General features: G+C 39.2%; 2 protein-coding genes across 2 annotated transcripts; both read right to left on the reverse strand.

The window, feature by feature from the left end:
- Positions 1-77: 77 nt before the first annotated feature.
- On the reverse strand, positions 78-2,884 carry LOC130733143 (probable disease resistance protein At1g52660). Its single transcript, XM_057585244.1, has 3 exons — positions 2,554-2,884; positions 644-2,195; positions 78-346 (listed from the first exon to the last, which is right to left on the reverse strand). Exons 2-3 carry the CDS (start codon positions 2,173-2,175, stop codon positions 259-261), a joined length of 1,620 nt encoding a protein of 539 aa, XP_057441227.1. The 5' UTR covers positions 2,176-2,195; positions 2,554-2,884; the 3' UTR covers positions 78-258.
- Positions 2,885-21,289: 18,405 nt separating this feature from the next.
- Positions 21,290-24,447, reverse strand: LOC130733145 (probable disease resistance protein At1g52660). Its single transcript, XM_057585246.1, has 4 exons — positions 24,268-24,447; positions 24,115-24,162; positions 21,978-23,477; positions 21,290-21,621 (listed from the first exon to the last, which is right to left on the reverse strand). The coding sequence occupies exons 3-4, from the start codon at positions 23,459-23,461 to the stop codon at positions 21,534-21,536; spliced, it is 1,572 nt and encodes a 523-aa protein (XP_057441229.1). The 5' UTR covers positions 23,462-23,477; positions 24,115-24,162; positions 24,268-24,447; the 3' UTR covers positions 21,290-21,533.
- Positions 24,448-25,623: the final 1,176 nt, after the last annotated feature.

Here is a 25,623-nt window from a genome sequence, read left to right on the forward strand (position 1 = left end):
AGGGTGAAAGAAAGAAGAAGGAAATTAGAAAAAAAATTAGGTCAGAAAAGTGGATCTGAACCTGCTCAATGATACCATGAAGGAAATCAATTCCGTGAGTATTATTGATAATGAAATACCCTATATATACAACTTACCTAGTTGACTAACAATAAATATTAAACCCTAATTACAGGCGTAATTACAAAGAGAATAAATAATATCCTATTCTATCAATTTTGTCTTCAGCAGCACTTATGAGAAACCAAGTTCTTCCTTCTACTCCATATCTATGCTCCGTACATATAAACTACTTTTAATATTCTTGGCCCTTTCCACAATCCTTAGAATAAATTTATGTTCATACCTGCGAGAATACAAAACATTTTAATTCACTCATGCGCAAAGCTTCCACTGTCTTTTGATTATTCAAAATTTATATCATTAAAAAATATGAAAAAAATAAGCTTTTGACTAATTAATCTCAGATAAACACACATTGTAACAAAAAAATACAAAATCACATTGAAGCTAAAAACATTCCTATTAGCGAAGACACCTCTAAAATGATAACTAGAAGACGACATTTTATGTTACATTTCACAAAGCTTAAGAAATTAAGTAATATCAACTTAACTAAAAAATTTAAAAGTAAACCACATACCCTGTACTATATTCCATTCCAGACAAGCCGGCAATTTCAGACAAGGCTGACTTCCATCTCTGCAGCTTCTTAGAATCATTCCCAAGTCTATTTTCATGTGCAAGCATGGCTTTTTCATAACTACTTTTTTGATGTCTTATAACTGATGGATCCACTTTATAAAAGATTGGCCAAACTAACTGATTCTTCGTCTTCTTACACTCAAGGATGTTGACAAGCTCCTCAAGACACCAAGAGGAACTTGCGTAGTTTTCAGATAGAACAACAATGGAAAGCCTTGATGCTCCAATTGCACTTGTAAGAGAAAGCGAAATCTGATCACCACTCTCCAACCCACCATCATCCATGAAGGTCTTGAATCCCTCTTTGCAAAGAGCATCATAGAGAGAACCTGTAAAAGAGTAGCGAGTATCATCTCCCCGAAAGCTGAGAAAGATTTGGTAGCGAGCCGAATGTCTCAAACTGTCTAACAATGCTTTCCACTCCTCAATGGATTGACCTTTAAATGAATATCCCACATCTTTGATTCTACTGTGTAACCCTTGACATTCATTAGCAACTTCTCGTGCCACATTTAATAAGTCGGAGGAGGACTCATCATCTATGCCTGAATATCCTTTGAGCAAAGTCCAAGCTTCCTCTTCAGACAATGGATGAAGAGGAATCTCGATTTGACAATCCAGCAAGGTACATTCTTGTTGATGGCGTGTGGCCACAAGAACCTTGCACCATTTACCTTTAATAGGAATACCTATATCTTTTAGCTCAAGCTTTGCCCGAACATCATCCAAGATAACAAGAACTCGATCCTTATTTTTGATCTCTGAAGATATCGCCTTTGCTCTTGCAAGTTCAGAATTTCTGTCAAATGTCAGATCCAACGAGTCCGCAATTTGGTCTTGAATACTCCAAAGAGTATTTGAATTTTGGGGCACTGTGACAAAAACAACTTCATTAAAAATATTTAAATACTTGGCTTTCTCACCCACTGCTTCTGCCAATTTTGTTTTACCAGAGCCCTGCTTCCCATACAATCCAATGACACGACTCCTATCATCTTGTAGTGCTTCCATAAGTTGATCCGAGGTATTTTTTGTGGACTCAAAAGACACAAAATATCCAGAAGAGAAGTACTCTAAACTTGGAATTGGGCTGGAAAATGGCTCAAAATTACATTTGGTATTTAGTGTCTTCATTTTCTCTAGCATTTCACTGTACAACTTGTATCTCCTCTCACTACCAAAAACACAAAATGGCCCTGTAAAACAGTTATTGGATCTCTCAGTATCCATTTCTATTTCAAATTTCTCCTCCTCTTCTATGAGTTTCTCTGCATCTTTTAGCCACTCTGGAACAGCATCATTGACTTTTTCTGCTTTGTTTGTAGCTTCAACCTTTTGCCGCACAAAACCTCGATTTGAAATCAACTTTTCCATTTCATTGTCCACGTTTTCAATGATTTTGTTTACAAAAACCATATACATTCCATCACGTATCAATATCTTGATGGGCAAGAAAAGTGTATCTTCCATTTAATTTAAACAAAAGTTACCTGGAAAATAATAAATTTAACACTTAATCCCGACACATTTTAACGGCCTATTTTTATGAAACAATTCAAAACAAGGTGTATGATTTAAAGTGCAAGATTAGGAATGAAACATATAAGAGAAAATATATTTAATGCTTAGGCATGCTGTCACTAGAACCAGAGCAAAGAAAAAATTGTTATTGTGCCCATAAGGCAAGAGCAAAATAAATATAATATAGACTAAATCATAAGTATGTCAATCTATCTTAGACTATTTCCATGCTAAAGACAATTCACGGAATTATTAGTGTTAAAAGAAGGAAAATTTGTGATGTTGAAAAATGATATGCAAAGAGAAGTGAATGAAATTTTAACTCACTTGAAGACCTTGCTTTCTCAGACAACCAGAAAGTCACTGAGATTGATTTGGCTGAGTGCTTCAGCCAAACTTCTTACTGGAAGTATAGATAAAATTTAAATGGTGAATGATAATCCTGCAAAGATTGTTGCTAGAACGCTGATTTAATTTGGTGCCTAGTTATCATTTAGGATGAAGTATAGAGATGATCTCAGACTCTGTTAAGCTCATGCTCTTATACTTGTTAACCAAGACCTTCTGTTCTGTAGGTGTTAGTATATTTTATTTATTTTTCACCTACATAGCCGCATGGTCTTCTTTTTTAATGTTCTTTCGAGTCTGGTCTTTTTGTATATACATATAATTTGCGTACACATCTGGGGGACAAATTAAAAAGTAGTCAATAGTTCAAAGCAAGACTAGAAGTAATTTTTATATATATATATATATATATAAATATATACATATATATATATATATCAGAAAATAGTATAAATTTTATTGAACAACCTAGAATGAGGAATATAAAAATATCAACAAGCAACTGAGCAGCAAATAATGCAGCGTTGAATAATGAACTCTGTACCATCACGATGTAACAACTCTGTAGCATAGAATAAATAAAATTATTGAGTTTTGGCTCATTAGAAAGAGAAAAAATCAGAAAGATTTGTTTCAGATTTGTTTCTGTTTTATTTTGGGTTAAAATCTTTAGTTTATTAGGATTTGATTTAATGGGGATTGTAAAAGGTTTTAAGAGATTGTTATAGGATTTATTAGGATTTTATTGTAAAATAGAATCCACTATAAATAGGATAACAATGTAACTCTAAAACATAAGAGACACAAGAGGCACTAGTGCAATTGAGAGAAATTGCAATTGCTGAGTGATTGTATTCAGGTTCGAATCAATAAACGGAACTATAGCTGCTCTATAGTCGCAGAGGTAGGCAATTTGGCCGAACTGCGTGAACAAAGCTTTGTGTGTTTCTCTCTACTCTGATCTGTATTCGTGTTGCTGTTCTAACACATTGGTATCAGAGATGACGACTAACCCTGGAGGTGCGAAGTTTGAAGTGACACGGTTCGATGGAACCGGCAATTTCGGACTATGGCAAAGGAGGGTTAAGGATCTGTTGGCTCAGCAAAGTTTACAGAAGGCGTTGCGCGATGAGAAACCGGCGGACATCGCAACTGTTGATTGGAACGAGATGAAGGAGAAGGCTGCAGGTTTGATAAGACTTCGCGTTTCTGATGACGTGATGAATCATATCCTGGATCTCACAACTCCGAAGGATGTCTGGGATAAATTGGAAAGTCTTTACATGTCCAAGACACTCATGAACAAGTTGTTTGCGAAGGAGCGTCTCTACAGCCTGAAGATGCAGGAAGGAGGCAATTTGCAGGCTCATGTCTACGCTTTCAACAACATCCTTGCCGATGTGACACGGCTTGGTGTGACAGTGGACGATGAGGATAAGGCTATTATTTTGCTGTGCTCTTTACCAGGCTCTTATGATCACTTGGTGACCACTCTCACCTACGGGAAGGACTCAATCACGTTGGATTCTATTTCTTCAACACTTTTGCAACACGCACAACGTCGCCAGAGTGTCGAAGAAGGTGGAGGAAGTTCAGGTGAAGGTCTGTTTGTGAAGGGAGGTCAAGATCGCGGAAGAGGCAAGGGTAAAGCAGTGGATTCTAGAAAGAAGAAGAGATCCAAGTCCAAGGACAGAAAAACATCAGAATGTTATAGTTGCAAGCAAATTGGGCATTGGAAGAGGGACTGTCCAAACAGGTCAGGCAAGTCAGGCAACAACAGCAGTTCAGCAAATGTAGTTCAGTCTGATGGTTCTTGCAGTGAGGAGGATTTGCTTTGTGTTTCATCTGTAAAGTGCACTGATGCATGGGTTCTTGATTCTGGATGCTCCTATCATATGACGCCGCACCGGGAGTGGTTCAACTCATTTAAATCAGGTGGTTTTGGTTATGTCTATTTAGGTGATGATAAACCTTGTATCATCAAGGGAATGGGACAAGTTAAAATTGCTTTGGATGATGGTGGCGTGCGCACGTTGAGTCAGGTGCGTTATGTTCCAGAGGTGACGAAGAACTTGATTTCTCTAGGAACTCTTCATGAGAATGGGTATTCATTCAAGTCTGAGGAAAATAGAGACATCTTAAGGGTTAGCAAGGGTGCAATGACAGTGATGAGAGCAAAGAGGACTGCAGGCAACATTTATAAGTTGTTGGGGAGCACAGTTATGGGTGATGTGGCATTTGTTGAAACTGATGATGATGCAACCAAACTGTGGCACATGCGCTTGGGTCATCTCAGTGAACGTGGGATGATGGAACTACATAAGAGGAATCTGCTGAAGGGTGTTCGCAGTTGCACAATTGGATTGTGCAAGTATTGTGTTCTTGGGAAACAGTGTAGAGTTCGTTTCAAGACCGGACAACACAAGACCAAGGGAATCTTAGACTATGTCCATTCTGATGTCTGGGGGCCTACAAAAGAGCCCTCCGTTGGAGGTTTCAGGTACTTTGTTACATTTACTGATGATTTTTTCTCGTAAGGTCTGGGTTTATTTTCTGAAATATAAATTTGAAGTCTTTGCCAAGTTCAAATTGTGGAAGGTAGAGGTTGAGAATCAGACAGGGAGAAAAATAAAGTATTTGCGGTCTGATAATGGAACTGAATACACTGACAAGAACTTCATGCATTTCTGTGAGGAGAATGGAATTCAGAGGCACTTTCTGTGAGGAAGACACCACAGCAGAATGGTGTTGCAGAGAGGATGAACAGGACTCTGACAGAGAAGGCAAGGTGCCTTCGGTTGAATGCTGGTCTTTCAAAAGGTTTCTGGGCAGCAGCAATCAATATGGCGTGCTATCTAGTCAACAGGTCACCACGAGCTTCTTTGGATGGAAAAGTTGCAAAGGAGGTGTGGACAGGTAACCCCATTGATCTTAGTAATTTGAGGATTTTTGGGTGTCCAGCATATGTGCATATTTCCAGTGAGGATCGGTCTAAACTTGACCCAAAGTCAAAACAGTGCACCTTTATTGGCTATAATAAAGGTGTGAAGGGGTACAAGTTGTGGGATCCAGTCAAGAAGAAGGTGGTTGTCAGCAAAGATGTTGTATTTGATGAGCAGTCAATGTTGAAACAGTCAGATGTGACGGTTGTGCCAGATACTGAGGTAGAAAATTCCAGTCAGGACAAGATTCAGGTGGACATTGAGGAGACACCAGTGAGTCCTAGGCAGATTGTAGCCCAACAGCAGAGTGAACCAAGCTCAGATTCAGGTGGAGTACAAGACTATACACTTGTGCGTGATAGGGAGCCCCGTCGTATTACACCTCCAGTGAGATATGGGTTTGAAGACTTAGCAGCATATGCCTTTCTTACCAGCTCAGGAGACCCCTCTACTTATCATGAGGCTATGGCTAGCCAGGAGAAAGATAAGTGGATGGGTGCAATGGTGGAGGAGATGGAGTCCTTGAAAAAGAATGAGACATGGGATCTTGTTCAGTTGCCACATGGAAAGAGAGCTATTGGTTGCAAGTGGGTGTACAAGAAAAAGCCAGCAGTAAGAGAAAAAGAAGGGGAAAAGTTCAAGGCTCGCCTAGTTGCAAAGGGGTATTCACAGCAGAAGGGGATTGATTATGATGAGATTTTCAGTCCGGTGGTTAGACACACTTCTATCAGGGCAGTATTAGCTTTGGTAGCCAGCAGGGATATGCACTTAGAGCAGATGGATGTGAAAACAACTTTCCTCCATGGTACTCTAGAGGAGCAAATCTACATGGAGCAGCCAGAGGGATTCAGTGAAATTGGAGATGGCAGACTTGTTTGCAAATTGAAGAGGTCTTTGTATGGCTTGAAGCAGTCTCCAAGGCAGTGGTACAAGCGCTTTGATCCATACATGCTCCGGATTGGCTATAGAAGGTGTGACTATGATTGTTGTGTTTATGTGATGAGCCTTGATGATGGCTCTTTTATTTTCCTGTTACTTTATGTTGATGATATGCTGATTGCTGCCAACCATTTACATGATGTAAATGAGTTGAAGACCAAGTTGGGTAAGGAGTTTGACATGAAGGATCTAGGTGCTGCAAAGAAGATTCTTGGGATGGAAATTCACAGGGACAGAGGCGCTAAGAAATTATGGTTGTCTCAGAAGAGCTATGTTGAAGGTGTTTTGAGCAGATTTGACATGAGCAAGGCAAATCCTGTGAGTACTCCATTGGCGAATCATTTTAAGCTTTCTTTGGAACAATGTCCGAAGACAGACTCAGAGATTGAAGGTATGTCTAAGATTCCTTATGCCAGTGCAGTTGGTTGTTTGATGTATGCTATGGTTTGCACTAGACCGGATTTGGCACAAGCAGTTAGTCAAGTGTGCAAGTTCATGTCCAAGCCAGGGAAGCAGCATTGGGAAGCAGTCAAGTGGATCCTAAGGTACTTGAAGGGTACAGCGGATCGCGGTATCATGTTCAATAGGGAGCAAGGTATTGTTCCATCAGTTGTGGGATATGTGGACTCTGACTATGCAGGTGATCTGGAAGATAGAAGGTCTACAACAGGATATGTCTTTACTCTTGCAGGGGGGCCTATATGTTGGAAATCATCAGTTCAATCCATAGTAGCTATGTCTACAACTGAGGCAGAATACATGGCAGTAGCTGAAGCTGCCAAGGAAGCATTGTGGCTTACAGGGTTAGTGAAAGAGTTGGGTGTTGAGTGAAGGTATGAAAAACGGTAGAAAGCGGGGGGGGTTTGAATAACGTTTTCAGTACAAAACTTTCACCTTAAAGATTTTGACGAATCTTTCGAGAACTTAAGTGCAAAAGATAAGAGATAGAAAAGCACACAAGGATTTTATCCTGGTTCACTTGATAAATCACTCAAGCTACTCCAGTCCACCCGTTAAGGTGATTTCTTCCTTCTTAGAATGAAGGCAATCCACTAATCAGGTAAGAGTTACAACTGCACTTGAAACCTACAAGTGACTAACAATTACACTGACTTAGCTCACACTAAGATTCACTCTCTTAGTCTTCTCTAGGATCCGATCAACCTTGATCTCCTAAAGGAACTAAACAAACTGTTTATCAAAGAATTGTTTACAAGAGATTTGCTTCTAAAAAGCTAATAGTAAACTCAATGAATTTCAGATGAAAGAAAGCTTAGAATAATTTGAATATGTCTTGCGCGTATGTATTGCTTCTAACCGCTTCTTTCAATCTTCAGCCTCTATATATACTCCAAGGATTAGGGTTGAGCAATGCATGGGAAATGCTACCGTTGGAGGGCAGTTCTGGAAAATCCAGCTTCTGCTGTGGCTGAGAACGTTAGGTAGGTCGTCAGGAAGGTACACTTGCTTTTGTACTTGGATAGCGACTTGACCTTTTAACCTAGGAGACTTCTGATCAGAGGAATGCTTCGTATTGGAACTTGTGAAGCCGGTTGATCAGAGTCAGAGGGAAAGCACAGATCTCTGACCATTGTTTCTTCTGATTCTGAACTCAGAGGGAAGAACATGGCCTTCAGAGTTTCTTGCTTCTGGACTTCAGAGTTTCCACTATTCAGCTTCTGGATCTTCAGAGTCTTCTACACCATCAGAACATCTGAACCTTCAGTGTTTCTTGGTTATCAGAACTTCTGGATCTTCAGAGCTTCTAGTGACTGAGTCCTCATCTGAGTTTGTATAACTTCAGAACTTCTGAAGCTTTTCCACTGTTCATACTGAACATGGTGAATGCGAAAGCGTTGCTTGGGTCACTCTTTATACACAGTGCTTCTGATTTGTGTGAGATTGAGTTGAGGTCAGAGCCTGTAAATAGCACACTCAGAAAAACACGTTAGAGTACCACAATTGTTCATATCAAAAGGTTAACTTGTAATCATCAAAACATAGAGTTGTACTACTAGATCAAAACTTGATCTTACAATCTCCCCCTTTTTGATGATGACAAAACTAAGATTTTTGATGAACAATTCTTAAACATTAAACTGAATTCACTCAGAGTTTAGAGATATAGAATAATACTTATCCTGATGTGAATAGTTTATCTTGCTCATTCTGCATTCAAGTCACTGCTTGATTCTGAGCTTAGCTCCCCCTGAATCTAATACTTGATGAAAACGTTAGTAAAGTCTAGATTCTGAGCTAAATAATATAAGAGTTCAGAGTGAAAAACTTATGACATAGATGAAAATCGAGTAAACAGAGCGCATAAGTAATCAGAGTCATGGACAAGGTATCAGAGTCTTGGGTATCAGAGTCAACTTATAATCACTTCAGAAGAAGTGAAATGTATTCCTTGTATTTGCCCAGTGACATATCTATGGTCATGAAGGTGGAACTCTTAAATTCTCCAAAAGAAAAATAAATCACACTAACACATCTTACACATCAAAAACTGGGTTTACTCCCCCTTTTTGTCATAAGCAAAAAGCTTGGGGTGTGAAAAACTTAGCTTGAAGTACAAGGTACTCCCCCTTAGAGAAGGTCTAAGTTTAAAGAAAATGAAAACGATGCAAGAATCAGAGTTAGGCGAAATAAATAGAAGAGTTAATGCAAGAGAAGAACGTTTACCACCGGTCAAGTGAGTAAAGAGAAGGGTCAGTTACCAAGAACTTAACCTCGAGAAACCGTAGGAGCATTAACTTTCAGAGAGAAAGTGAAGCCTATATAAAGCGTTGGAGAGAAAGGTAAGCTTCACACCTCGAACAATTTTCAGTTAAAAAAAAATGGCATCATACAACGTAGCACTAGAAGAGCTGAGGAAGAAGGCCTTTGAAGAGGACTTGTTCCTGAACATCAGGCATCCAGAGGGTACAACGACCATCTCGGAGCTAACACGGACACTGCTGGAAGAGGACCTGCGTCCAGAGTTGGAGAGAGACCTGAAGGAATTTCTTGCCTTCGTGGAGGAGGTGCAAGAACTCAGCCGGCTTGAACTCAAGCTGCTGGAAGAAAAAGAGATCTTGGAAGAGAAGCTCAAGACTTCAGAAGAGAGTCTGGAGAGGGATGAGCTAAAGGTCAGCCTTAACAACATCCAGCATGGACTGGAGCGTCTGGAGAAAGATAGGTCAGAGCAGCGCCAGGAGTGCAGAAGAATGAGGAGGGATCCTCCATTCTAGATATTATGATGTAAAGAAATATGATGTAAACATAGAAATATGATGAATAAAAAAGATTTTTGCAAACATATGTGATACAAATATATATATAGATATGCATATAGAATCACAAACGAATAAAATAGAATAAGTAAATAAAAGGAAACAGAGTTTAAATAAAACAACGTTAAATAAAAAGAAAGAAAAAGAAGAGATCCTAAAACTAAGGTTTGTCAGATCGTCGCAGAAGTTCCATCATCATTTGCTTCATCTCAATCAGCATGGATTCATGAATGTCAAGACGCTGTTCCATGATGTCGAGTCTGGATGAGCTTGTCTGAGTAGAGCTGGAAGGAACATTCTGAGCAGCTTGAGGATCTGGAATGGAAGCAGAAGCAGCAGGAGTAAACACAACTGGTGCAAGTGCTTGGCATCTAAGAGCTTCAGCCTCAGCTTCAAGTCGCTCTGCCTCAAGTCTGGCTTGTTCAGCTTGAGCTGCTGCTAGACGTGCAGCTTCTTCTGCTTGAGCCTTCTTTCTCTTGGCTTCTTCAATGGCTTCAAGAAGCTTATTTCTCTGTTCTAGTTCATGAAGAGCCACCCTTCGAGCAAACCTTTGCTTTGCAGCCCCAATGCTCTGACTTCCCTCTGCATGCAGGAGCTGCATCATAATTGGAACTTGAGCCACTAGCCAAGTGCTCAGATTGTTCCACTCATCAGCCACACTTTCAGCATTCTCACTGAGGTCAGTCTGACCGTGCACATTGCGGAGCCTCAAAGAGGCTTCATGATAGAAAATATTGATGCACTCAGAGAGAGATGTGGGTTGGAGATGAGTATAGGGAATTATGGAGAGGGTGGTTTCAGGAGAGGCTGGGTGATTGCTGCTATGAGCTTCAGAGGCACCTTGTGGAGAACCAATGTTAATCATTTGATCATTGGGGTCAGAGGTTCCAAGGTGAGGATCTGAAATTTCAACCAGAGGATGAGGTGATCTAACTGAGGATTGGTTAGACACTGAATGTTCGGTTTCAGGTTCTGGTTGAATAGGCTCTTGTTGGTCAGGGACAGGGTGAGCTGGTTGAGCCAAAGGGTCTGCCTCTTGTAAAGGATTAGCCAAGATAGGTTCATCTGGGTCTACTAGACGTTCAGGTCTAGGGCCAGGATATCTCCTAGGGCTTGGACAGGTAAGGTAATATTCCTCTAAGGTAGACACCTTTTCTTTTCTAACCTCCATGAATTTTCTAATGGATTCAGAGTTATTGGAGGGAGAAGAATCAGCAACATTGGTTGGGAAGGATACAGGTGTAAAGGCTGTTGAAGAGTCTGTATCCGTGGTTCTGGCAGCAGGACGTTCTGATGCTCTGGGAACAGAGTGATCAGACGTTCTGGGTTGTGGTTCTGTTTGGTTTGGCTCTGGTTGTTCATGGATGATTGGTTCAGAAAGTAATGGGTCATACGGAATGGTGAGGAGAGAGGTTGGTTCTTCTGACCTAGAGGGTTGATTCTGAAGCAAATTCCAGAGAGGTGCTTCAGTAGGGGAAGGTTGAAAGAAGGAAGATCTTGGGGAATGTGGTGGAGTGGTGGTGTGTGCGGCTGGCTGGGATTCAGGAATAGGAGTGAGAGGATTTGAGGAGTGTTTGAGCATAGCAGAAATAGGGAGTGCATCAAATAAATTCAAATCATCATCAGAAGCAAGTGCAGGCTTACTTGAATGTGCTGATGATCGAGTCACTCTGGCAGGAGGTTCAGTCCTTCTGACCACTTCAGTAGCTGGTTCCACCCGAGTAGGCTTCACCACGATTCTGACCTTCTTCTGCTTCTTCTTAGGAGGACCATCCTCACTATCACTATTATCACCATCATCAGGCTTTCTCTTCGTCTTCTTGACCAGAGGGACATCAGATTCCTCAGAGGATTCTTCCCGAACCATCTTCCTCTGAGCTTTCTTCTTGGGAGGAGAAGGAAACTCTGGAGCTGGCGGCAGTCTGCTGACGAAATCATCAAGGTCAATTTCGAATCCTTGAGCCCTGAGGTCTTCAACATAGCATCTGATGGCGTCAGGATTGTCTGCCTGAGTCCACAGAGGGTAGTCATTCAGAGGCATCCTTCTTCCTCTGATCTCAGAAGATGTGTCTTCATGAGCAGGAGCAATCTTCTTCTGGACCAAACCCATCTTCTTCAGAGAGTTTGCAGTGAAGACATCACTGACAATTGTGCTCAGATCCTCTACACATCCAGCATTAACCAGATCTTGCACCAGGTTGCTTTCAATGAGAAAGTCTGAGAGCAGCCTCCCAAAAGGGATATATTTGATTGCAGACTTGATGGAGGCGGTGGTGCGAGACTTCCGGATGCATTCCTTCAAGTAGGAGAACAGGAAGTAGGGAAGGCAGATCTTCTTCTGATCTTGGATGAAGAACAACATCACCTTCTGGTTGAAGTTGATGTAGTATGGAGAACTGCCCTTCGGTCTCTGGTTTATGCAGTGAAGCAGGATCTTGTGCCAGATCCTGAGTTTGGGGTGAAGATCCATCACCTTGTAACTCGTCTTGCCCGGTTTGAAAGTGGTGTACAGGGCCTGGTTGATTGTGTCCTTGGTGCTGGGTTTCAGCTTCGATTCCGTGAGTTGGAAACGAAACCCATAAGCAGTGTCTGCACCTAGCAGATTCACGAATGACTTCTCAGTGATGATGATCTTTCTTCCAAGAATGTGAGAGACCACCTGAGTATCATCGCAGTCGGCGTGCTTCCAGAATTCCTTTACCAGTTTCTCATACACCGGTCCTCGAAGTCGGTTGAAGTAATTTCCCCAACCTTGAGCTTGGACTTCAGGACGAAGATCAAACCCATTTGTAGCCAGGTTGTCGAGGTCGAATCTCCATTCTGCCAGGACTTGAAGTTCCTCAGGAGCAAATACGCAGTGAACGGCACAGCCCCGTTCTGCAATTGGAACAATCTGCTCTTGAGCTTGAACTTGTTCTTGTGCCGGGTTCTCAGAGCCCCTTTGACCCGTTGCTAGACCAACTACCATGTGAGGGAACTGAGGTGCATCTGCAGTAGATCTTCTGGTTTGTCTCACCATTTTGAAGTGGTTGAAGGTTTGAGGTAGAAGATGAAGGTTGGAAGATGAAGAAAGATCGAGAGAGAAATCGAGAAGAGCGGTTTTGAAAAACAGAGAGATCGAGAGTAAAAACCGGAAGTGAAAGAGAACGTGTGTGTATAGTGGGTTTTATCAAATAACCGTTGTTGATTCAAAAAGCACTTTTAAGATCAACGGTTGAAAATTAAAGATAGATAGTAACAGTAAAATACACAATCACACACAGGAGAGAAGCACATCTACACGCAATCATAACAGACTGTCACACGGGCACAAGGAACTATGCATCAGAAATTCTGACACACGTGTTGTTGTCTCAGCTTCAGAGTCAGTACCAGTGGGTACACACACTCTGATTGAGTTACCTTCTGGACTAGACATCTTCTGATCAAGAAGTATCATAGTCAGAGGTTCTGATCCATCTTCACTCTGGACAAAAGTCCATGTTTAGATTTTTCAGAATAAAATTAAATCTATCTTCAGCTAAGGGCTTTGTAAAGATATCTGCCCATTGATGGTCAGTATCAACAAACTTCAGAAGAAGTACGCCCTTCTGTACATAATCTCTAATAAAGTGATACTTTACCTCAATGTGCTTTGCCCTTGAATGCAAGATAGGATTCTTACTCAATGAGATTGCAGCAGTGTTATCACAATAGATTGGGATATTGCTCTCAAGGATCTGATAATCCTCCAGCTGATGTTTCATCCAGAGCATCTGAGTGCTGCATATTGCTGCTGAGATATATTCTGCCTCTGCAGTTGATAGTGCAATGGTTGATTGCCTCTTGCTTGCCCATGAGACTAGATTGCTTCCCAGAAATTGACAATTTCCTGAAGTACTTTTTCTCTCTGTTCTATCTCCAGCATAATCAGCATCACAATAACCTGAAAGCTTATACTCTGATGTTTTCTTATACATCAAGCCAAGGTTAGTGGTGCCTTTCAGATACCTTAGGATCCTCTTAACAGCAGTTAAGTGGGTTTCCCTTGGATCTGATTGGAAACGAGCACATAAGTGAACACTAAATAATATGTCTGGCCTAGATGCAGTTAAGTATAGAAGTGAACCTATCATGCCACGATAGAGCTTCTGACATACTTTACCACTTTTATCTTCTTTCTCCAGAATGCATGTAGGATGCATTGGAGTCTTGGCCACTGTGGATTCCAGCATATTGAACTTCTTCAGAAGTTCTTTAGTGTACTTGCTCTGATGGATATATGTTCCTTCTGGTGTTTGATCAACTTGTATTCCCAGAAAGTACTTTAATTCTCCCATCATACTCATCTCAAATTCAGCCTGCATCATCTCAGAAAATTCTTTGCATAGAGATTGATTAGCAGAACCAAATATAATATCATCAACATAAATTTGCACAATTAAGATATCATCTTTATAAGTCTTGCAAAAAAGAGTTGTATCTACTTTACATGGTCTGGTTTCTTCTCATCTTCAAAACCTGGGGGTTGATGAACATAGACTTCCTCTGAGATATAACCATTTAGGAAGGTACTCTTTACGTCCATCTGATGTAGAACTATGTTGTGATTTACTGAGAAAGAGATCAACAGTCTGATTGCCTCCAGTCTTGCTACTGGAGCAAATGTTTCAGTGTAGTCTATTCCTTCCTGCTGGCTGTAACCTTGAGCAACTAGCCTTGCCTTGTTTCTGACTACATCTCCTTTCTCATTCAGCTTGTTTCTGAATACCCATTTCGTTCCAATAACATGGACACTCTCAGGCTTCTTCACTAAGCTCCAAACATCGTTCTTGGAAAATTGATTCAATTCTTCTTCCATGGCCAGAGTCCAATCCTTGTCCTGAAGAGCTTCATCTATGGACTTGGGTTCAATTAAGGACACCAATCCTTTCAGACTCAGCAAGGTCTCTTTAGAGGGTCTGAAGGCAGATCTGGTTCTGACTGGTTCGTCTTTGTTACCCAGAATCAATTCCTTAGGGTGAGCTGCAGTGATTCTGCTCTTCTTTAGAGTTTGTGAGTTAGAGGGACCAGCTTCTTCCTCTGGTTCATCTTCCTCTGGCTTAGCTTCCTCTGGAGCTTTGCCTTTGTCAGAAACATTAATGCTTAAATCTGCAAACTTTTCAACTAGCTTTGACTGGTCAGAGTCAAGCTTATCATCAAATCTAACATGAATAGATTCTTCAATAGTCTTAGCATCAGTATTATAAAATCTAAAACCTTTAGATCTATCAGAATAACCAAGTAATAGACACTTAGAAGACTTAGCATCAAATTTATGCAATCTATCCTTAGTATTGAGAACATAACAAACACAGCCAAAAGGATGAAAATAAGAAATGTTAGGTTTTATGTTCTTCCACAATTCATAAGGAGTCTTATTCAGAATTGGTCTCACAGAGATTCTGTTCTGAATGTAACATGCTGTATTTACTGCCTCTGCCCAAAAGTGCTTAGCCATGCCAGTTTCTTGGAGCATGGTTCTAGCCATCTCCTGAAGAGTTCTGTTCTTCCTCTCAACAGCACCATTTTGTTGAGGAGTTCTGGGACAAGAGAAATCATGTGCAATTCCATAGGAATCAAACAGACTCTCAAACTTATCATTCTCAAACTCTCCACCATGGTCACTTCTGACACGCACAATCCTACAAGCCTTCTCGTTTTGCACTTGAGCAATGAAGGTAGAGAACACAGCATGAGACTCATCCTTGCGGGTTAGAAACTTTACCCATGTCCAGCGGCTATAGTCATCAACGATAACCATCCCATATCTCTTGCCACCTATAGACTCAGTTTTTACTGGTCCAAAAAGGTCGATATGCAGAAGTTCCAACGGCCTTGAGGTTGAGACAACATTCTTTGCCTTGAAAGGGACTTTTGTGAATTTGCCTTTCTGACATGCTTCACAAAGAGCGTCTGAAGCGAACTTCAGATTGGGTAAGCCCCTGACAAGGTTTAGCTTGCTCAGCTGAGAAATCTTTCTCATACTGGCATGCCCTAACCGTCTATGCCATACCCACTGCTCTTCATTAACAGACAGAAGGCACTTCACATTCTGAGCCTCCAACTCAGATAATCTGATCTTATAGATGTTGTTCTTCCTCTTGCTGTTAAATAGAACAGAGCCATCGATCTGACTTACAGCCCGGCAGGACTTTTGATTGAATATAACATCATAACCCTTTTCAGCTAATTGACTTATAGACAATAAGTTATGTGTTAAGCCGTCTACCAATAACACATTATCAATGCATGGACTACTATCTACACAAATAGTACCAGTACCAACAATTTTACCCTTTTCATTTCCTCCAAAGCCAACTTCGCCTCCAGGCTTAAGTTTTAGCTCTCGGAACATACGCCTTTCTCCCGTCATGTGACGCGAGCATCCACTGTCCAGATACCATGATTGGTGTTTCAGTGGAGCTATCAAGGATATCTGCAACATAGATAATCTTGTCCTTAGGTACCCACTTTCTGGGTCCTCTCTTGTTAGTTACCCCAGAGGTTCTGATCACCTTGGGTGTCTCAACATGATATTTTAAAGGAATATTTGCATGATATCTAGTCATAGAGAAAGATCCCTTTTTAAGAGGGTGTTTAGCAACTTTAGCAGGTAAAGGATCAGGCAATATGGTACCAGAGGGAACAAAGCATTCATACAAGGATTTAGCTTTAGACATAGAAGGCTCATTTCTAATTGGTTTAGAATAGCCAATGCCATGCATTCCATTTCTGCTTACGCCATAGATCATTGAAGCCATTAAGCTTCTATCCACGCTTTTAGTTAGGAATCTTTGAAAAAACTTTTCATACTTAGATTCATTTCTACAATCAGAGGCATCACAGGCAACAATTTCTTCTAACTTAGCAATCTGGTTCTTAAGCACAGAGTTAGAATTGATCAAAGCATGATTATCATTTTTCAGATCAGAAATAATTTTCTCATGTTCAGAAAGAGTCTTGGAAACAGCAGATAAGTTCTTTTTCAACTTTTTATGCTTAGACAATAAGGAGTTATACTTATCCATAATATCAGACAAAGCATGTTTCAGTTCAGAGGTAGAGAAGGAAGCGAATACCTCGTTTTCATCGTCTGAGTTAGGATCTCCTTCTGATTCTGAGTCAGAGTCAACAGCTTCCTTTGACTCTGCTTCCTTGTCTTTGACAATTGCCATGAGTCCTTGGACTTCATCATCAGAGTCAACATCCTCTGACTCTGATTCATCAAATGTCACCATCAGACTCTTCTTCGTCTTGAAGTGCTTCTTTGGCTTCTTGTCTTTCTTCAACTTTGGACAATCACTTTTGTAGTGCCCAGATTCTTTGCACTCAAAACATGTGACTTCCTTGATTGAAGACTTCTTCTGGCCTGAGGACTCATACTTTCCTTTTGCCTTTCCAGAGCCTTTGAACTTCCTCTGCCTGTGCTTCCAGATGCGGTTGAGTCTCTTGGAGATCAGAGTCAGCTCATCTTCATCAGAATCTTCTGATGCTTCTTCAGATTCCTCTTCTTCAGCTTGAAGAGCCTTTGACTTCTCAACCTTAGCCTTTTCAGATTTGGATTTCAAGGCTATGGACTTTTTCCTCAGATCTTGCATCTCTGAGCGCTTCAGCTCATGGCATTTCAAAATGCTGATGAGTTCTTCTAAACTCATATTCTCAACGTCTCTCGTGAGCTCTATTGAAGTCACCAAAGGCATCCAACTTTCAGGAAGACACCTAATGACCCTTATGACATGATCTTTTGTTGTGTAGCTCTTGTTGAGAGGTCGTATGCCAGCTACAAGCAACTGAAATCTGGAGAACATTTCTTCAATGGACTCATTTGGCTCCATGATGAAGGATTCATACTTTTGGATCAAAGACAATGCCTTTGATTCTTTGACTTTCTTGTTTCCTTCATGAGACATCTTCAGAGATTCAAAAATGCCTTTAGCAAACTCACGATCTGTAATCTTCTGGTACTCTTCATAGGAAATAGCATTTAGAAGAATTGCTCTTGCTTTGTGATGTTGTGAGTACAGCTTCTTTTGATCTGCAGTCATCTCTGACCTTGGGATCTTCTTGCCATCTGCATCAACTGGACGCTCGTAGCCATCCACAATAATATCCCAGAGATCTGCATCGAAACCCAGAAAGAAACTTTCCAGTCTATCTTTCCAATATTCGAACCTTTGACCGTCGAACATAGGAGGCTTTGCATTGTAACCATCTCTTTGAGTTTCACTGGTGGTGGCAGCCATTGTTTTTCACACCGGCCCGGATCACTGAACACTGTTAGGTGTGGTAATCAGAACTTGCGCTCTGATACCAATTGAAGGTATGAAAAACGGTAGAAAGGGGGGGGTTTGAATAACGTTTTCAGTACAAAACTTTCACCTTAAAGATTTTGACGAATCTTTCGAGAACTTAAGTGCAAAAGATAAGAGATAGAAAAGCACACAAGGATTTTATCCTGGTTCACTTGATAAATCACTCAAGCTACTCCAGTCCACCCGTTAAGGTGATTTCTTCCTTCTTAGAATGAAGGCAATCCACTAATCAGGTAAGAGTTACAACTGCACTTGAAACCTACAAGTGACTAACAATTACACTGACTTAGCTCACACTAAGATTCACTCTCTTAGTCTTCTCTAGGATCCGATCAACCTTGATCTCCTAAAGGAACTAAACAAACTGTTTATCAAAGAATTGTTTACAAGAGATTTGCTTCTAAAAAGCTAATAGTAAACTCAATGAATTTCAGATGAAAGAAAGCTTAGAATAATTTGAATATGTCTTGCGCGTATGTATTGCTTCTAACCGCTTCTTTCAATCTTCAGCCTCTATATATACTCCAAGGATTAGGGTTGAGCAATGCATGGGAAATGCTACCGTTGGAGGGCAGTTCTGGAAAATCCAGCTTCTGCTGTGGCTGAGAACGTTAGGTAGGTCGTCAAGAAGGTACACTTGCTTTTGTACTTGGATAGCGACTTGACCTTTTAACCTAGGAGACTTCTGATCAGAGGAATGCTTCGTATTGGAACTTGTGAAGCCGGTTGATCAGAGTCAGAGGGAAAGCACAGATCCTCTGACCATTGTTTCTTCTGATTCTGAACTCAGAGGGAAGAACATGGCCTTCAGAGTTTCTTGCTTCTGGACTTCAGAGTTTCCACTATTCAGCTTCTGGATCTTCAGAGTCTTCTACACCATCAGAACATCTGAACCTTCAGTGTTTCTTGGTTATCAGAACTTCTGGATCTTCAGAGCTTCTAGTGACTGAGTCCTCATCAGAGTTTGTATAACTTCAGAACTTCTGAAGCTTTTCCACTGTTCATACTGAACATGGTGAATGCGAAAGCGTTGCTTGGGTCACTCTTTATACACAGTGCTTCTGATTTGTGTGAGATTGAGTTGAGGTCAGAGCCTGTAAATAGCACACTCAGAAAAACACGTTAGAGTACCACAATTGTTCATATCAAAAGGTTAACTTGTAATCATCAAAACATAGAGTTGTACTACTAGATCAAAACTTGATCTTACATTGAGCAAGGTGGAGTTCAGTTGCATTGTGATAGTCAGAGTGCTATCTATTTGGCGAACAATCAGGTGTATCATGCTAGAACCAAGCATATTGATGTGAGGTTCCACAAGATCAGGGAGTTGTTGGCGTCCAGACAGATATTACTTCAGAAGGTTCACACATCAGAGAATGCAACAGACATGTTGACCAAGCCAATCATCAGTGACAAGTTTAAGCATTGCTTGAACTTGTTGCATGTTCTCCAATGTTAAGCAGAGGAGGCTCACAATCTCTGAAATCAGAATCAGGAAACTAAAGCAGCAGATCTTCATAGGGGGAGTCCGGAATTCGCCAAGGTGGAGATTGTTGAGTTTTGGCTCATTAGAAAGAGAAAAAATCAGAAAGATTTGTTTCAGATTTGTTTCTGTTTTATTTTGGGTTAAAATCTTTAGTTTATTAGGATTTGATTTAATGGGGATTGTAAAAGGTTTTAAGGGATTGTTATAGGATTTATTAGGATTTTATTGTAAAATAGAATCCACTATAAATAGGATAACAATGTAACTCTAAAACATAAGAGACACAAGAGGCACTAGTGCAATTGAGAGAAATTGCAATTGCTGAGTGATTGTATTCAGGTTCGAATCAATAAACGGAATTATAGCTGCCCTATAGTCGCAGAGGTAGGCAATTTGGCCGAACTGCGTGAACAAAGCTTTGTGTGTTTCTCTCTACTCTGATCTGTATTCGTGTTGCTGTTCTAACAAAAATCAATCAGGCTTAACATATATATCTATGCTCATCATTAATTAAGCTTATTACTATATCCCAAAGAGTGAGGTAATGAGTTAATACAGCTGAAATTGATACCAAAAGAAATGAGGTAATTAAAGAGAGCAAGTGACAAGCACAAGGTATATCATGTACCCGTACAAATTTTTTAAATACAGGTGCATACACAGTCTGGGGGCCAAATAAAAAAGTTGTCAATAGTTCAAAGCAAGATAAGAAGTATTTATATATCAGAAAATATTGTATAAATTTTGTTGAACGACCTAGGATGAGGAATATAAATATATATATCAACAAGTAACTGAGCAGCAAATATTTGCAGTGTTGAATAAATAACTCTATACCAACACGATGTAACAACTCTGTAGCATAGAATAGTGAAATCAATCAGGATTAACATATCTATGATCATCATCAATAAAGCTTATTACTATATCCCAAAGAGTGAGGTAATGACTTAAAGAGAGCAAGTGACAAGCAACAAAATATTGAAGTTAAGATTTAAGAAGACCATGTGGGTGGCATTCAATTATACTTACCTTCCAACTAAGGCCCTTATAAAACTCAATTAAAATATTCCTTTTAACAAACAATCTTACCAAAAGAAAATGTCTTTTGTGATTGACTTTATTTCCTCCAACCTTTGTTTTTGATGATAGGTGCTTTGGCCTTTAAGTTGGTACTCTGACCAAGTCTTGTGGATTATGGTTTACAAATTAAGATTAATATACAATAACTTTAAACTAAGATTAATATACAATAACTAATATATAAGTTTATAAATATGTTTCTAATAAGCTGTTTTATTAGCATATTACTTCAACAACCTAATTATGTTTCTGAAGTTCAAAGCACAGATTTCTCACTAAAACTAATCCGATAAATCTTGGTCTCACCACAATAACGACGGATATTTTTTATAATAGTTGTATGATGGGATTGATTATTGATCACAAAGACAGCAAAGGAGATCCTTGACATTGGAATTTTACTGGTTTAAATCCCTTGGCACAGTTACTGCTAGTGATTTCTACATGCACTTGGATCTGTTTATAAAATGGAGGGGATTAGATTTCAGACAATGTAGTAGTTAGTCCCTAGGAGTAGAGAAAAACTTATCTGTTTGTTCATTAGAAATGGCAGCCACTAGCTTATGCAGTTATGGAAATTTACTTTAAACTGTCCAAAACTACTTCCTTCTACTTAGCATACACATTACAATTTGTACCAAAAAACAACATACAGATTAAAACCGCCATCCATTTCTTAGACAATCCAAAATTACCAAAGAGAAGAAGAATACCCACAAAATTCTCACATCACAAAATCACCTGAATTGTATTTAATCCATTTCTGAGTATACAATGTGTCCAAAACTACTTCCCACTACTTACACACATTAAGAATCGTCATCCATTTCTAAGCTAGCAAACACTTGTGATCAATTATGTGATTAGCAGCACCTTATGAGAAACCAAAGTCTTCCTTCTAGTCCATATCTGTGCTCTGTACATACAAGCGATTTCTATTATTCTTGGCCCTTTCCACAATCGTCTGAATAAATTTATGTTCATACCTGCAAGAGTACATGGCATTTTAATTCACTTCTGCACAATTTTTGCATTGTCTTTCCATTATTCAGAATCTATATCATTAAAAAAATAAGAAAAATAAAAGCCTCACTTATTAATCTTACACAAAAATAACTTGTCACACAAAATACAAAACCGCATTGAAACTAAAAAAAGATTACAGATCAGAAAGTCACCTTTAAAGTGACAATTAGAAGACTAGATTCATGGTAAACCTTTCACCGAGCTTAAAAATGAAAGTAATTAACCACTAGTGCTAGTAGACTAGATATTAAATATGGAACGTAACGTAAAAACATGGAACTTCACAAAAAAAATGTTTTAAGAGTAAACCACATACCCAGTATTATAATGCATTCCAGACAAGCCAGCAATTTCAGACAAAGCTGACCTCCATCTTTGCACCTTCTCTGAATCATTCACAAGTCTACTTTCATGTTTAGCCATGGCTTTTCCATAACTACTTTTCTGATGCCTTATATCTGATGGATCCCCTTTGTAAAAGATTGGCCAAACTAACTGATTCTTCTTCTTTATACAGTCAAGGATCGTGACAAGTTCCTCAAGGCACCATGAGGAAGATGCATAATTTTCAGAAAGAACAACAATGGAAAGCCTTGATGCTTCAATTGCGTTTATTAGAGATAGTGAAATCTGGTCACCACTCTCCAATCCCCCATCATCCATGAATGTCTTGAACCCCTCTCGACACAAAGCATCAAAGAGAGAACCTGTGAAAGAGTAGCGAGTGTCATCTCCCCTAAAGCTGAGGAAAATTTGGTAGCGAGCCATTGAATGTCTCAAACTGCCTAAGACTGCTTTCCACTCCTCAACGGGGTGACCTTTTAAGGAAGATCCCACATCTTTAATTGTACTGGGTAACCCTTTACATTCGTTAGCAACTTCTTGTGCCACAGTTAATAGGGCAGACGATGACTCATCATCTATGCCTGAATATTTTTTGAGCAAAGTCCAAGCTTCCTCTTCAAACAAGGGATGCAAAGGAATCTCTCTTTGACAATCCATCGAGGTGCATTCTTGTTGGCGACGTGTAATAGGAATACCTATATTCTCCAGCTCAAGCTTTTCCCGAACATCATCCAAGATAACAAGAACTCGACCTTTACTTTCAATTTTCGAATAGATTGTTCTCGCTCTCGCAGCTTCAGAATGTCTTTCAATTTTCAGATCCAACAAGTCAGCAATTTGGTTCTGAATCCTCCAAACAATATTTGTATTTTGGGACACAGTGGCAAATACAACTTCATTAAAAATATTCAAATACTTGGCTTTCTTACCCACTGCTTCTACCAATTTTGTTTTACCTGAACCTTGCTTCCCATACAATCCAATGATATGGATACTATCATCTTGCATTGCTTCCATAAGTTGATCTGACGTCTCTTTTGTGGACTCGAAACATACAAAATGTCTAGAAGAGAAGTACTCTAAACCTGGAATTGGGTTGGAAAATGCCTCGAATACACATTTTGAATTCAGTATCTTCATTTTATCTAGCAATCCATTGTACAACCTAAGAATCCTCTCAGTATCAGGACTGATCCAATTGGACCTGTCAGTAATCGCCGCTTCTAATTCAGATAGCTCCTCTTCTCTGACTTTCTCCATTTCTTCTAGCCACTCCAGAAAGGCATCATTGACTTTTTCTGTTTTGTCTATAGCTTCAACCTTTTCCCTCAACAGTTCTCGATTTAAAATTAGCTTCTCCCTTTCGATGTCCACCTTTTTCATTATAAAAAGAAGACGTAACCTATGGATAGGACCATGTAGGATTTTCTCAATGCAGTATATCAATGATTCCATCTAACCAAAAGGTAACCTGGAAAAGTGGAAATCAATCAATTTCACACTTAATCCTGACAATTCTTAATGGAAACATTTTATGCAACAAATCAATGAAAGTGAATGAATTGAAGTGCAAGGCAAAAATGAAACAGATTTGAGAGAAGATATATAATACTTAGGCATGGTTTCAGTGTCGCTGACTAGGATCATAGCAAAGAAAAATCTGTTACTATATACGCCTAGAAGGCAAGAACAACAAGATCCTCTACTATCAATTTTATTCGACTTCCTATATTAATTAAGGGTGTGTTTGGGAAAACAACTTATTTAAGCACTTACCATAAACGTTTATTCATAAGCTAATTTTTGAAACTTATTGCAATAAATTGAAAATGGCTTATAGATAAGCATAAACTCTTATTCATAAGTTAATCTGAACAACTTATATAAATAAGCTAAAAACACTTATAGGTAGGCTATAAGTTATTTCCATAAGCTCTCATCTCCCAGATACTTGCATAAGCATTTATACTATAATATAAGTTCAAATAAACTCTTCCAAACTGAGTCTAAACCGATAATTCTTGTGTTAGAAAACACAATCACATAATCAGCAGCATAGTTAATAAAAGGAAGATATGCAAAGAGAAATTAATGGAATTGGAACTCACTCGAAGATGTTGCAGCAGGCACAAACGATGGAGATCCTTCTACTCTTTCTGAGTAGGAATCATATAAAACAACAAGAAAGTCAACAATCACTATGACTGGTCAAATACGAGTTTTGGTTTAGAAAATAAATGAATAATAAGTAATAAAATTACCTCGTCAATTTTAGTGGTGAATATGATAATCTTTGCTGGAAGTTGGATGCTTAAACGCTAACTTGGTACAAAATTAGAATGAAGTTTAGAGATGAGCTCAAACTGTGCATGTTCATAACCAAAGCGTTCTGCTTCTGCTCTGTTGAAGGTGACGGCCCACGAGCACCGTTGAAGGTTCAGAGGTGTTTTTTCTAAATGATATAAAATTAAAACTATTTACAAAAAGGAAAATAGGACATCTTCAGAGAGAAATTGATTCTTTGCGATGGAAGATGAATCCGTCACAAAATCCTTGTCAGCCTGTTTGTGACGAAAACAAATCCGTCACAAATTGTCACAGAAATATATCTCACAAAATTGTGGTGGATACGTCTCGGTCACAAAATTGCGACGGAAACTACCGCCGTCACAAATATTACATCCGTCACTAGTTGCGACGGAGTCTATCCGTCATAAAATCCCTGTCAGCGTGTTCGCAACATAACGATATCCGTCACAACGTTTGCGACGGAAACATTCCGTGACAAAATGATGGCATCCGTCAATATCTTTGCGACAGACTAAATTCGTCACAAAGCCTTTGTATGGGGTTCGTGTTTAGCGACAGAATATTAGATAGGCATTTATTCCGTCGCAAATTGCATCATCCTTTTTTGTAAATCTGTGACGGAATTTCCTCTCCAATCCTCCGTCACTAATTCCACATCAAAGCATGGATTGTGCGACGGATTAATTTTCCGTCACAAACAACCCCATATTGGTAAATTGTTTTAAAACTATATTTTTTTGATAAATTGTTTTAATTTTTACATTATTGAGAAAAATACCACAAACAACATGCTAGCATGGTAAAAAAAAATGAATGGTCAAATTATCCCTAATTTTGTAGGAGAGTTTGACTTTAGTCATTTGACGGAAAAATTACGTTTTGTAAGACTATCTCCAATGGTTTCAACATTCAACACCCTCAACACTCCACTTTTTCTCTTCCCAACACTCCACATCACCTTCTCTCTCCAGTTCAACACTTCATTCAACTTTTACCCACTCCAATGGTTTTTCATTCAACACCCTACCCCCTACCCCACCACTTTTATTTCATATTTTGATTTAATTTTATATTTTTCTTTTTATGATTTCATAAAATTAAAATTTACGATAAAAATTAAATTAAATAAACTATTATCGATTTAATTTAATTTAATGTTTTTTTATTTATTTAAATTAAATTAAATTAACGTAATATTTTTTTAACGTAAATTAAATTAAAACACTTAACAATTTAATATATTTTTAAAAAAATATACACAATAATTTATTTTATTTTATTTTATTAACTTCAAATGGAAGAAAAGA

This window comes from Lotus japonicus, chromosome 1 (assembly GCF_012489685.1).
Source record: "Lotus japonicus ecotype B-129 chromosome 1, LjGifu_v1.2".
Lineage (NCBI taxonomy): Eukaryota > Viridiplantae > Streptophyta > Magnoliopsida > Fabales > Fabaceae > Lotus > Lotus japonicus.

Bases quoted from the DNA above. Each gene is read 5' to 3' on its own strand.
- LOC130733143 (XM_057585244.1), bottom strand. From the start codon at position 2,175: ATGGAAGATACACTTTTCTTGCCCATCAAGATATTGATACGTGATGGA. The intron at 347-643 runs GTATGTGGTTTA...GTATTCTCGCAG, and splicing joins GGAATGGAATATAGTACAGG to GTATGAACATAAATTTATTC.
- LOC130733145 (XM_057585246.1), bottom strand. From the start codon at position 23,461: ATGGAATCATTGATATACTGCATTGAGAAAATCCTACATGGTCCTATC. The intron at 21,622-21,977 runs GTATGTGGTTTA...GTACTCTTGCAG, and splicing joins GGAATGCATTATAATACTGG to GTATGAACATAAATTTATTC.